The 14459-nt window shown below is 33.6% G+C and overlaps 2 protein-coding genes across 2 annotated transcripts in view; both read right to left on the bottom strand.

Annotated features, from left to right (window-relative positions):
* Positions 1-558: 558 nt before the first annotated feature.
* Positions 559-14459, bottom strand: part of LOC143048862 (beta-1,4-N-acetylgalactosaminyltransferase bre-4-like) — a 52644-nt gene continuing 38743 nt past the window's right edge. The window contains exon 7 of the mRNA XM_076222730.1: positions 559-2103. Within this exon, the coding sequence (XP_076078845.1) occupies positions 2086-2103 (18 nt within the window). The 3' untranslated portion in view covers positions 559-2085. The remainder of the gene's footprint in view (positions 2104-14459) is intronic.
* LOC143049781 (beta-1,4-N-acetylgalactosaminyltransferase bre-4-like) lies at positions 2805-13260 on the bottom strand. Its single transcript, XM_076223511.1, has 5 exons — positions 12771-13260; positions 9772-9959; positions 6590-6712; positions 4518-4588; positions 2805-2944 (listed from the first exon to the last, which is right to left on the bottom strand). The coding sequence occupies exons 1-5, from the start codon at positions 13065-13067 to the stop codon at positions 2931-2933; spliced, it is 693 nt and encodes a 230-aa protein (XP_076079626.1). The 5' UTR covers positions 13068-13260; the 3' UTR covers positions 2805-2930.

The raw sequence follows: 14459 nt of genomic DNA, 5'->3' as shown, positions 1-14459 counted from the left end.
CATGTCAAAAACTCTCGGGTAGAAAGCCTGATCGATGACGACCAAGGTAGACCACCCCGAACATTCTTGTCGATTGAGACAGACCAGTCTCCCGATCGGTTAATTTGTCTTGATCAAGATTGGTCGAGTTGGTCTGATCGGCAGTGTGAACCTAGCTTTAATCACTATTCGCAGTAACTTAATATACTAGTATATATATATAGATGAACTCGGGCGATTTAGTCGAATAGCTTGACACTGATGGTCTGGGGAAAATGTACATGTAAACACTAAATCACTATTCGCAAAAACTTGTTATATAGATGAACCCGGGATGAATTAGTTTAATAGCTTAGCACTCATAGGCGGACCCAGGGAGTGGGGCGGGCCCGGTCCCCCTTTCATGAAAAAAAATGATTGACTATATAGGGAATCACTGAAGCATGACTGGAGCGCCCCCCTCCCCCCATAGGTCAGTCAAAATTTCTGGATCCTCCACTGACCATGGTAGTCTGGGGGAAACAGTAAATAGTCTGTTGTGTTGGTTTCAATGGGATAAAGTAAAACATAATGCTCATATGTAAACAATTAAATTATATTCGTATGTATTTGTATAATTCATCATACTCAACCTGTTAAACAATGCACAAATACATTTTTACACAAATCAACTATGATCTATAATAATTTAACAACACTTCTATTTAAAAAAAAAGCATAAGTTATTCCATAATCACTTCAAGCCAAATAAAAAAGATGTGTGTTTCCTATTTGCCTACCTACCCTATATCTTAAGCTTAGAAATAGATTACCTTTAAGTATTTTGGGTCATTTTTCAATAAGCACCGTTAAAGTCATATCAAGTCAGAATTCTCTTCCAAAGACTCAATTAAAAGTTTTTTTATGCCCCACCTACGATAGTAGAGGGACATTATGTTTTCTGGTCTGTGCCTCCGTTCGTTCGTTCGTTCGTTCGTTCGTGCGTCCGTTCGCTTCAGGTTAAAGTTTTTGGTCAAGGTAGCTTTTGATGAAGTTGAAGTCCAATCAACTTGAAACTTAGTCCACATGTTCCCCATGATATGATCTTTCTAATTTTAATGCCTAATTAGAGTTTTGACCCCAATATCACAGTTCACTGAACATAGAAATGATAGTGCAAATTTCAGGTTAAAGTTTTTGGTCAAGGTAGTTTTTGATGAAGTTATAAAAGTTACATCAACTTGAAACTTAGTACACATGTTTCCTAAGACATGATCTTTCTAATTTTAATTCCAAATTAAAGTTTTGACCCCAATTTCACGGTCCACTGAACATACGAAATGATAGTGCGAGTGGGGCATCCGTGTACTATGGACACATTCTTGTTTTATTATAAAATTTAAAAAAAATCCCTACCTACCTACCCTATTTTTTTCAAAGATGTTATAGGAATCACACACATCATTTTATTTGGCCTCATCTCATACGTAGCTTCATATTTACAAGGACTTTTACTTTTCTTTAGAAAAAGTGTTCATAGGGTTTTGTTGTAATGGGTCGGTTAAAAAACAATCCATCTTCTGTAATCCTAATTCAGTCATTAATTTTTGTCTTTTTCATATTACCGACTTTTGACTCCGGGTTTTGTTTTTTATTTTTTCGACAGATTACCTACTCTGTGGTAAGACATACTGGTACTCGGTCAATTACGAGCGACCATAAGAAGCAATTTAGGTGGAGGAGTGGAGAGGTTTACTGTAAAGAAAGCATTAAACTTTCCCCAACTAAGTACCCATTAAAATCCTGAATTTACTTATTTAAGATGCTCTTGCTTGACAGATTACCAGGATGTTCAACCACAGAGAACGTTACGGGTAACCTGTCAAAAAATATAAATTCCGGATTCAAAACTCGCTAATATGAAAATGGTTGATGCATGCAACCAATGCAATGTTAGGATCATCCAGAACACCATAATACATCTTTAGTGATTTGTCCAACGAATTGTCTCCATATATTAATTTGCTGTCCTTTGACATTAAACGTGTTGTTTTCAGTTTTTTTGACACTCCTCAGTTTTCCCCACTTGTGTATGTATCAACAAATGTTCTTCACTGACGGATGGTGTCATGACTTTTTTATTTCCTAAAATGATAATAAGTTTTATTAATTATAATATGTTTAAGTTCTAATCGAAATTTCTGCATAATCTGATATTCATTCTAAAATCAGTTATCCAAACTTACTACACTATTGAGTAATTTCATAGAAAAATAAAAATGGAGAGTATGTGGAACTTGACACCATGACCAAAAGAATGATGACACGTTACCAAATACCAAGAAGTGGTAAGCGTTTCCTGATTTCATGGAGTGGAGACATTGTTTGTAACAATATTGAATCATTAAGCATTAACGTGTTTATCATCGGCTATCAATAACAGTGATTTTACCGTCCATATCAGTCTGTCAGAGGCCTTCCAGTGAGCATTTAAATAGAATAAAAGAGTAAAATACATGCAGTTGCACATGCAGGAAAAAAGAAAGTTTAAATATTCAACATGCCAACCAACAACCAAGGTTTAGTCCACTGCTAGTTATTCGTATTATTTGATTTAGGCGTTTAGAAACTTTGGCGACCCCCACAGTTTAAATGTCGATTACAATTAAGATATGCCAAGTGGGCGTTACAGACGAAAGTTCCCCTAATCTGACCGTGTCAACTGATAACGTGAGCGCGCCATGAAATGGTCTTGTCCACGCTGTTGTGAAAATGATTCTACATTTTTTGTCATGATACTGTTTTCATTTTTTTTAACAAGAATACAAATAGAATATTTATACATACCGCTATAACTTCTTTTTCATCTATGTCAACAAGGACTCGTGTAAAGAGATGATTAAACTCTATTTTTAATACTTTATACGTTAGCCTATTAATGCCATCCGTTTTAAAATATTTATCACTATATTTCAGCATTTTAAACCTGTAATCAAGAATGAAAATTGATAGATGGTTTAAACAATTACAAAGTTAAAAAACATCAGAAATAAAAATATGATGTTTAAACCACCATCTCCGATTTAAAATGTTTAAAAAGATAAGAGTAACTATCGTTTTAGCTTTAGGACATTTTATAAACCACGATAGTTTTGAACTAACCAACTAGAAATTTGGGACAGCCAAATTGAATGGTCCCATAAATCAGAGACATATATATGTTACAGTGAATTTGTAAAATCAGATACTTTTGTAAAATCACTAAGTTAGAGTTTAAGTGATTTTGTAAAATCCCTGAAATAGATAGGGAGTTTATAAAATAACTGAAACCACTGATTAATACAAGTTAAAACTGGATAGTAGAAATGTGTTTTTTTTTAAACAATTGAAATAATGAATTTGAAATACGACTTTTTAATAAATATATTTATCTTACCTCCTATACATTTCTAGGAAGATGATTGGTTAAAAGTGACCTCGTGGAGACCCTGTATATTCCATATTAGCTTAGTAGGGAGGCGGGGCTTATTTCAATACATGGTTAGTTGTGGATTTACGACTTGGGCACTGTTTGGTTATTTAAAAGTATTAAAGTTCTGTTTAATATTGTTATATCAAGGTTTTTGATAATAAATGTTAATCGTTTACATTAGTTGTTTAGTGCAGACCAATTAAAAAAGGTTCTTAAAAATTAACACTTGAACACTTTAATACAGAAAGAAGAAGATGTGTTATGATAGCGAAAAAGACAACTTTAGTCTAAATTCAACAAATAAAGATAGTCGGTAAGATAAATTCGTTACATAGTGTGCTAGTGACCTAATGCAACTAACAATACAAGTCTAAATTGAAAAAAAAATCAAAACTTAGATTGCGTCTGAATGTCTGATAAAACGGAGATATTTATACGTGAGCATGCACAACAAATTTCTTCGTAGAAGGGTCTAACTACAGAACAAACAGCATCTTTATAAAGACCGAAAAAGTTTAAAAAAAATATTTTTACAATATATAAAATGATTTTTTACTATATAGTATGTTAATTATATTATTTGTCTAAATAAAAGTCCATCTGTAGTATACAAATTAACTGTACATATGTTACATATACACATGTCTCTGCATCAATCACCATGTTGACTATATAAATGAAAATCTCACACAGGTTTAAAAGACAAGATGCACTACTGTTTATATTAATGAAAGAAATTTTGATATATTTGTATAGCAAATTACTATTAGTATGGTAACATAGAACTTAGAACAATATGCTACAGGAATACAATGAAACTGTCCTAACTTGTTTCCTAATAATATATTGGAGTTTCATGTAAAATTGTAATACTTTAGTATTGACATGTAATTTTTCATTAATAAATATTGTTTAACCAATAAAGTCGTTATATGTATACATGTAGATATGTCTACCGTTATTAACATAGAATTATAAATGGAGAAATTAACTATGAAATGCCTGCTTGAAAAAAATGAAAAAAATGATTTAATTTTAGAGATTCGTAATTACCTGACAGGATTACGATTATTTCCTTCATCCTTACCATGTTTAATCATCTTATAACGAGCTATTTCCCTAGCATTTCGGATCACCTTATATCCAGCGTTGTGAATTCTAAAAAGTAGAAAATAAAACAAAATAATATAAATATAGAGTTGTCTCTCTTTTCTTCGTTCGACTGATCTCAACAACAAAATTGTGACTTGGATGGAGAGGTGTGGCAGTGTGATGATAATATAAGTTTTAAACGACCTTAACTCGCTATACAGCCCTTACACGGTCGCATTCGTCACAACTCGGCCGATTTCGTAAGGAGAGTAGCGGATTCGCCCGAGGATTGCCGATTGGCACGGTCGGTCCTTATCAGTGTCACTGATATCACGTGACGACTGCTTGTGTACATAGTAGAGAGATGCCAAACAATTATCTCAATTTTAATTGTAGAACCTACCAGATTTATTGTTTAATTTGTTGCTGTCTCGGTTATTAAAGAAATATCTGTAACTGGATATTTAGCAAACAACAATTTATCAATAAATAAACATTCCTACACGTTTTTTTTACAATCGATTTGTCCATTTTCCGCTTTTTCCAGAATATATATACAGGTGAAACAGATATTTGTCGCTTGACGTTAAGATCATTTAAATTTTGCTTTGAATCTTGTCTCGTGTTAGGGTTCGATACATATAAACCATACTAGACATGTACGCACTATATATGACATCAAATACAACTACTTGGTATTACCAAACATCAGAGTATAACTTCTATGAACATGTAATATCTCTGGATAAATAGTATAATTGGAAAAAAGGACTAAACGAGGTAACTGAAATAATGAGATCATGAAAATATGAGGTCCATTGTCAAATATTGATAGTTGAAGGTCGTAAAGCTACTTAAGTTAAGATTTCCGAACGGACAGATTTTTCTCCATCACAAACGATCAATTATAATGGGGATGTATAAGTATCTTTCTGTCGCATGTTATTACAAAACATCAGAGTATAACTTCTATCAACATGTATATATATAATATCTCTGGATAATATAGTAATTGGAAAAAAAGGACTAAACGATGTAACTAAAATAATGAGATCATGAAAATTTGAGGTCCATAGTTAAATATTCAACATTATTAAATAAAAGATCATTTGGTAAAAAAAACTACATAGTTAAAGGTGAGGGCCGGATGCACAAAGCTACTTAAGTTGAGATTTGTTCCGAACGGACGGATTTTCTCCATATCAAACGATTAAATAGTACTACGATTGGATTTTTTTTATACCTCAAGCGGTTTTATGCAAACGGGCCCTGGGGGTATTTCTGTATGCTTCAATTGTTTATGATATCATTCTCTGTTCCTTTTATATTGCCTTTATTCTTTGTTCTTTATATGTTAGCACCCATCATTTTCTATTCTTTTTATTGAAGCAGACATTGTTCTTAATTCTTTATTTTTTTGTCCTCATACCAAGGAGGTAATACTTATTTTTATTAATTAACTTACATATAAGATACTCCCTTGCTCATATTTTTTGGCATATTTATCTCAATTCCTTAATTTGGCCCAAATGTCTCTTTCTCTTTATTATTTGTCTATTATTCCCTTTATTCTCTATTCTGTAACCCCTCTTTAAAACCTCATAAAAAAATTCAAAACCAAAAGTGGGGAATGAATGCCGTTTTGATGTGAATATTTACGGACTATATGAGTATTTGGACCATACGCGTATGGTCATGACCATATAATGCTTATATGCTCATATAGTCGGGGTCATTAACACGTTTACTTTTAATACTGAACTCTTCACCAGGGACGAACCATACGAGTATACGCATGTGATCATGACCATACGCGTTGGTTAAAGTACTCTCTTATTGTCAGGAACAAATACATAAATCTTTCTGATGCATGCTTCTGACCTATTCGACATATCGCCTTCACCTCCCCAGCCAAAAATATCTGTTTGGAAACCTGTTGACTTTTTGGAATTGTTCTTTTGTTAAGGATGATACGCCTCCAAATATTGAATTGTACAACAATATAAAAATATACCACAAAATGGATGCTGTATTGATTAATGTATCTTTACGGCGCATACTCCTTACCTTTTCCACATATCATCGTCCTCACCTCCCCAGCCAAAATATCTGTTCGGAAACCCGTTGACTTTTTGAAATTGTTCCACTGTTAAAGATGTCACGCCTCCAAATATTCTAGGGAAAGGCAATCTATAAATATATCACATTTAAAATCACATTATAACTTTATGCTTTGATGAAAAGCCTAGAGGAATTCCGATGCAGAATTCAGAACCTCTAAACATGGGAAAAAATAAACCCTCAAGTTTTCCAGTGGAAGTAAAAATTTCCCCACTTCATCCCTGATGGCCTCTATTATCAGACCTGTTGTATTTCTTGTTAACTTGTTCTCGTCCTGAACATGCATGAAATATTTGCCACTGGAAACCAAGCAACCAACAACAAATCAATCTTTATTCTTAGCGTTTACAAACATGATGAGGGGCATATCAATATACAACAGTCAGGATCCTACTTCGTCAAAATTATCTCCCCATTACGCCAGTTCATTTTCACAATCGTAGAAACGGAAGCCATTGTAGGGATGACGCGCTACCAATTTTGCTCTTGGAAACCGATAAATTTATCCATATTGCACCATTACGATCCTTATATGTCAGTTGTATTTTTAAAGACAAATGTATCAACTAGCTAATGAGCATCAGTTAATAATCTTGTCTGCATTGACTCAACTTAAAACTATTGTCTGATCGGTTGTCAGGTGGAATTTTCGAAAATTCATAAACATTTAAAAAAATTCTAAATAAATATTTCGTGGAAGGGCAGACTAGATTTGTTTAGTGTATGAAGACTATAAACTCTAGTTATCACACACAAAAAACTGGAATTTTTCGAAGATATGCATTTTCATCATCCAACTTGAAAGACTGTCGTCAAGTACTTTCAGTCAAAAAATAGCTATTCGAACACACCTTCTCTGTTTTTGTGACTCATTAGATAGGTATTTCACTTGACCTATATATTTCATCTTTTAGTACTGTGATTTTTTTGTGTTATAACGTCAACCTGTAGCTTTAATGTATAAAGATGATAGAATTTGAAGCGAGACGATGTATGAAATATTCTTGCTTTGTACGATATCAAGACAAAATACTCAACTCAAACACGCCCTAACATAAAACGGTGCACTCGATTTTCTCTTTTCGATACAATTGTTACCCATTTTTGGAATTTTTTCTTCAGTCACATAATAGAAGGGCAGACACGAAAATTACTGAAGTAATAGATTGATATGGTTTCCGTCCGTGGTAATTTTTTCAAAAAATCGGAGGTTATGCATTTTTGTCATCCAACTTGAAAGATACCCATGTCGTCGAGTTGATATCTAATTGTTCTGCTTAACTATGAACTAGATAAATTGAAAACTTATGCAAATGGTGTTTTTAAAATAAAACACCTCGTAATTGAGAAGAAAATTGCAATTTTGTTTGTTTCTATTAACTTTTAAAAATTTTGTCACTATAGTAAACAATACAGTAAACATTTATCGCCTTCTCTAACAAAGAGCTTCGATTCTTTTGTTCTATTTCAACCTGGTTTCCGACTGACAAGTACTTTTGTCAGCAGCGTCCACAAATATTCAATATGTGGTTAAAGTTCTTTAAATTTTGATAACTTTCTTAAATTATCCTGCATTTCTACCAAATTTGAACTGAAGCTTGTTTGTGATCATAAGATAATATTCAAGAAGTAAATTTTGTAAACAAAAATCCATTTTCGTATATTCCTTATAAATATTTTTTTCCAGTTAACATAATACCTACACTCTGCGGTTAAAGTGTTTATAAACATTTATTAGATTTCATAAACCATCCTGGATTCCAACTAAATTTGGACAGAAGGTTCTTACAGTACTAGTCAAAAGAAAGTATTTGGAGGAACATTTTAATATGTTTCCCATATTTGTTGAGCCAGCGACTAACAACAAAAGTAGGCGAGATAGTGTGTTCCGCAAAACCCTTACAATTTTAAATCTGAATACAATATTGGTAACCTATCTCCAGCTAGTTGTTGAATTGAAGGTCACATGAATACGTATTTAATGAGGTACAATTATTCACTTGCAAGTGCACAACTCATCAACCAGGATTCTCAGCTTATTTTAGTCAAATAGAACCAGATTGACTGTTAAAAGTGAATTATAATTTCACTATATCATTTTCATTAATGATTTAACACACAAAAACCATATTTAATATGCTCCTATAACAAAAAGGTACATTTTAGGCAGATCACTTTTTAAGAGTACTCACTGATCTTCTATACTTAGTATAACCATAACTTTTGATCATCTGACCATATTGCAACATTATTTTAACAGTTAGTTAATAGGTGTAAATATTCATTTCAAAATTAGTAATTACTGGTAATAACTGGGCCGTTTCAGGAATTACAAGTTAGTAATTACTGGTAATAACTGGGCCGTTTCAGGAATTACTTGTATTTACTAAGTGCATTGGGGATTACATGTAATTCCTAAATTTTAGTAGTTACATGTAATTCCTAATTTCACCTATTTACTGTAACATATATATTATATATATGCAAACGGGGACAGTATCTGTGTATTATGAACAAATTCCTCATTTATTTCTTTTAAACTGTGTTTCCGAGAAAGCTTCTCAAATAACTGTACAGTATAAGCCCTTATAACTGTACAATATAAGCCCATATAACTGTAGTGTAAGCCTATATAAATGTACAGCAATATACCTTAAAATGTAAAGTGCAAGCCCATATATGTATAACTGTACAGAATAAGCTCATATAACTGTACAGTATAGGCCCATATAACTGTACAGTATAGGCCCATATAACTGTACAGTATACGCTCATATAACTGTACAGTATACGCCCATATAAATGTACAGTATAAGCCTATATAACTATACAGTATAAACCCATATAAATGTGCAGTATAAACCCATGTAACTGTACCGTATAAACCCATATATATGTACAGTATAAGCCAATATAACTGTACAGTATACGCCCATATAAATGTACAGTATAAATGTACAGTATACGCCCATATAACTGTACAGTAAAAGCCCATATAACGGTACATCAATAGACCTTATAACTGTACAGTATATATATATGTCCCATATAAATGTACAGAAATGGACCTTATAACTCGACAGAAATAGACCTTATAACTGTACAGTAATATACATTATTATTCTTACCGGTATTTGAATTTATCTATTGCAACTGACATATGTCTAGGTTGTTTTGGACAGTTGTAAATATTTTTGTCGTTTTCTGGAATCAAGTCCACATCATGGAAGACAAAACATTGATAGTCGTGTATCTTCATTGCTTCTGCAAACCCAATATTCATCAGCATGGCACGATTAAATTTAGAACTTCCATTCTGAAACATTAGAAATGTACGATATGAGTATGGGTTAAAACTATCGATATATTTCTTGATTCAAACTTTTAGATTCAATTTGATTGATTGCCACTTTCAATACTATTGTGCTTTTTCGTACGCTGTGGCTGTCGATTTTTATTGGGGGTTATGGGTTAACATTTGTAAAACTATCGATATTTTGCGTGAATCAAATCATTAGAAGGTGTAAAAGTAAATTTTGATAATTTATTGTGCAATAATCGCCTTAAATTGCAATATATATTTTATTCAAAATTTTAAATGTTCTGTTAACCTAGTTATAATGTCAATGAATTATAATGTACCAATACAATTTTTTGGCGAATAAGAATACATGTATGTTCGTTTTTTTTTTTATATATCTTATAGCTTTAGGCGGGCGAAAATTATTTCGTGTGAAATGTTATTTTTGATTTAGTTCAGTACATAATTATGTACAATTGACCGTTTCAGAATCGAAAGAACCATTGGTAAATTAATTGTTCGTACCCCAAGATGAAAAAAAGGTCACGTCATTGGTTGTATTTCTATGTGACTTTTTGGTGTACACTTTTGAAAATATTACCCAGGATGCATTAGATTCTGAAACGGCGAATTTGTGGGACAGACTATCGGTTTCCTTCATGCCGTGGCCAGATTTATTATTAACTGTTCATACCAGTTTACATGGAAAGTTTTCTCCTGTTTTCTCCCATGGGTGACTGGGGAATAAAAGTATGGTCACCGAAGGTCTTACTCCGACCGGCAGTAAAACCCTCGCTAAAGAGCGGCATCCGTTTGAATGTTCGGGATGTACAAATGCAACATCCGGTCAGACTAGGGATCTTAAATCAAATGCTCGTGTAAAGAGAGTGCCAAGCTTTTTACAAGTTAAGATCTCTTGCAACACCCCATTGAGTGGTCTTTAGGTGACCTGTTGCATGACTTAATTCAGTCTGTCCCTATCCAATGTACCCTCACTAGTTTACCATGGCAGTCTATTATTTTCCGACTTCAATTCCAGACGCCACTATTACAGAACGTACCTATTGTATTTAATATTAGGGATGAACGGCCAAGTACTCGAGTATTTTTGTACTCGGAGACTCGTTTGTCGTTTAAAAACCTGGAAACAGTTTCCCTTTCAGATGAAGTTGTGGATCAGATCATATTGCTGAATAAGAACAAAACTAAACAGCCCTGCACTGAACCATCATAACAGATTAGAGACTTTGTACACATATCAACACTTTCGTGGATCAATCACTCATTAGCTTACCTTTAATTGCTAATCAAGAGGTTTTAGTACTCCTGATTGGTATGAGATGTACATTAAAAGTTTATTTTAAACTTTACTATAATAATTCTTTAATCTATAGTTAGAAATCGTTTTATATAAGATTAATTTGAAGTTCAATACTTCGTTGACAAATTATGGGAAAAGTCGTTATATCAAAGTTCAATACTTCGTTGACAAATTATGGGAAAAGTCGTTATATCAAAATTACTTGGGAACAGATGATACAGATTGACTATTAATTTGTACTTTACTTTAACATATCGAATGATTTTATTAGTCAGGTTTCTGATTTGTTACATGCACAAACAAAAAGTTGCTATCATGCAATGTAATTTTTAGAAACGGTGGTCAGTTATTCTAGTTCCTGTTCGATTGGCAAATACAATGAGGAGCGATACACATAACCAAGGATTAAGTTAAATGTTGTAGACCTACACAGTTTGAGGTCTGCAATAATACATAATGTCATCATAATAAAATTTGACTCTGTGGAGGACTCAATTTCAGATATTTTGACATCCCTAGTATTTATTGTTAATTTGTGCTGGCCCTAAATATGCATGAAATATTTGCCCCCCCCCCCCCCCAGAAAAAAAAATAAAAAAAAATGGACTAGTAAAAGTTTTCCCTTATCAAGGGACACTGCATATTAAAAAACAACTAACACATGCACAAATATAGACTTCTACATTTATACAAAAGAGGGACTAAAGATACCAGAGGGAGAGGCAAAATCATAGATAGAAAATAAACTGACAAAGCCATGGCTAAAAATAAAAAGACAAACAGACAAATGATAGTACAGAACACACAACATAGACAACTAAAGACTAAGCAACATGAACCGCACCAAAAACTTCGGGTGATCTCATGTGCTCTGGAAGGGTAAGCAGATCCTGCACCACTTGTGGCAACCGTCGTGTTGCTTATTTTATTACAAATCCGGTAAATAGTCTAATTCGGTAGGTCACATTCGTGAAAAGAGAAAGGGTATTGTAGTTACGACATAAGGAACATATCCGATATCATCTGTGAAACGGTTATTCCATAACGGTCAACCAACTCGTGATGGAGTCCGTAAAATTTACGAATGGATGATTTTAGCTTCACCATTTGGAACTCTTGGTTTAATAACTTCCTTGTGAGTAGCAATCCTCTATCAAGGAAATTATGATAGGAAATACAAGCTCGGAATATCGTATCAATTGGGAGATATATACTCCGTCTGCAGGCGCTGCTGGAATATTGCAATATAGAAGTGGAAAGTTTACAATTAGGAAGCTAAACATCATCTATTTTATCGTAAAGTTTTGTTTTCAACCAACCCTCATTGTCAATTTCTGGATGTTAGTCAAGATATAAGGCAGACTTAGCTGCATCTGTATTATCCTTTATCTCCAGTTCGATGGGATAGATATTATCTTTTTTGTATACTATTGTCACAACTCTTTATGATTTACTAGTATATGACAATATAAAAGTTCAAAACTTTAAGTCATTGAATTTCATACCTGTTCTACGACATATATTCCATAATCTAACTCCTGTCTATAAAGTATAGGATGGATATTGTATAAAAATGTCCGGAGATGACTTTCTCTGTTTCTGTATGGAATGATGATGGCAACACGATGGCGTGGGTAACAGTAGGACGGCTTTCCCCTTCCTCCATCTCGAACCCAGGGATACAGTTTATCTAGGTCATAATATGTTGGGGAGTCGATACAAGTTGCTAAATCGCCAACTGAAAAAAAATGAGAAGGAAATGGTATAGATACAAGAAGATATGGTATGGGTGAAAATGACATGACTCTCCTCAAAGCACAATATGTTACATAATTTTAGGTCGAATATACGACCTTCAACCTGGAGTTTTTGCTTACTCCGTACAGCAAGCTATAATTGTCCCCAAAATGACTAGTGGAAACAATTTTAACAGGAAAACAAACGATCTAATCTTGTAAAAACAAGAATGTGTCCCCAGTACAAAGATGCCTCATCCGCAATGTTATTTTCTATGTTTAATGGACCGTTAAAATGGGGTAAAATCTCTAATTTGACATTAAAATTAGAAAGATCATATTATAGGGTACATGTGTACTACTTTTCAAGTTGATTGGACTTCAACTTCATCAAAAACTACCTCGACCAAAAACTTTAACCTGAAGTTGGACGAACGGACGAACAGACGGACGGACGAACAGACGCACAGATCAGAAAACATAATGCCCATAAATGGGGCATAACACCCAAAGAAAAACGAGAAACACTTATGATCCACATCAACAACAAACATCACTGAACTACAGGATCCTTCCCGACTTAAGAAAATGTATGGTTAAGCATAGTATTTCTCAAACAAAAGTCAAAATATCAAAACAGTAGGAAAAAATATAGACCTCATATTGCTGCTGTCAGTGTCAAATTGTAATGTTGATTTAAACAGTAAGTCCATTTATCAGTTAACACTTTTTTATTTCTTTTTTTTTTTTTATTATACCCCTAAGGGTGACTGGGGAATAGAAGTTTGGTCACTTGGTCTTCTCCCGACCGGCAGTAAAACGCTTGCCGAAGTGGGGTGTCCGTTTGGCTGTGCGGGATGTATCAAGTTCGCAGTCACGTCCGGTCAAAAGGGGGACGTTAAATCCGATGCCTCGTGTAAAGAGAGTACCACGCTCTTTGCACGTTAAGAACCCTTGCAACAACTCTTTGAGGGGTCCGTAGGTGGCCTGTTGCAAGGCAAAATTTATGTCCCTATCCAATATACCCTCATTTTCCAGTGGCAGTCCAAATTTCCCCGACCATCATATCAGATGGCCTCTATTGTATCCACCTACCTATTGTATTTATTGTGAACTTGTTCTCGTCCTGAATATCCATGAAATATTTGCCACTGGACGTTAAGCAACCAACATTCAATCAATCAATCTTTTTTATATTATGCTATTTTATGGTTTCGCGTATTAGCTCCCTTTGTCCGAGTTAAATAACAATCCACGAAGGTTTTTAGGGAACTACCACTTGATTTTTATGGGGGATTGGATGAAAACTTTTATCCGATGATTACTAGATTTTCTTGTTTAAAGAAATAATTATGATTATGTGATTATATTGACAAAAACTTTGTGATTATGTGATTACTTGGATACCCCAATTGCCAATCTTTCACTTAACGCTACCTACCTAGTTTATCTGAAATT

Source organism: Mytilus galloprovincialis, chromosome 10 (genome assembly GCF_965363235.1).
Source record: "Mytilus galloprovincialis chromosome 10, xbMytGall1.hap1.1, whole genome shotgun sequence".
Taxonomy (NCBI): Eukaryota; Metazoa; Mollusca; class Bivalvia; order Mytilida; family Mytilidae; genus Mytilus; species Mytilus galloprovincialis.
The sequence above is the reverse complement of the archived record's forward strand: the minus strand, read 5'-3'. Positions and strand labels throughout refer to the sequence as shown.

Excerpts from the sequence above, each read along its gene's own strand:
- LOC143049781 (XM_076223511.1), bottom strand. The coding sequence starts at position 13,067 with ATGTCATTTTCACCCATACCATATCTTCTTGTATCTATACCATTTCCT. Across the intron at positions 6,713-9,771 it reads ATAGATAAATTCAAATACCG|ATTGCCTTTCCCTAGAATAT; the intron begins GTAAGAATAATA and ends ATATATTTATAG. Across the intron at positions 4,589-6,589 it reads GACGATGATATGTGGAAAAG|AATTCACAACGCTGGATATA; the intron begins GTAAGGAGTATG and ends TCTACTTTTTAG.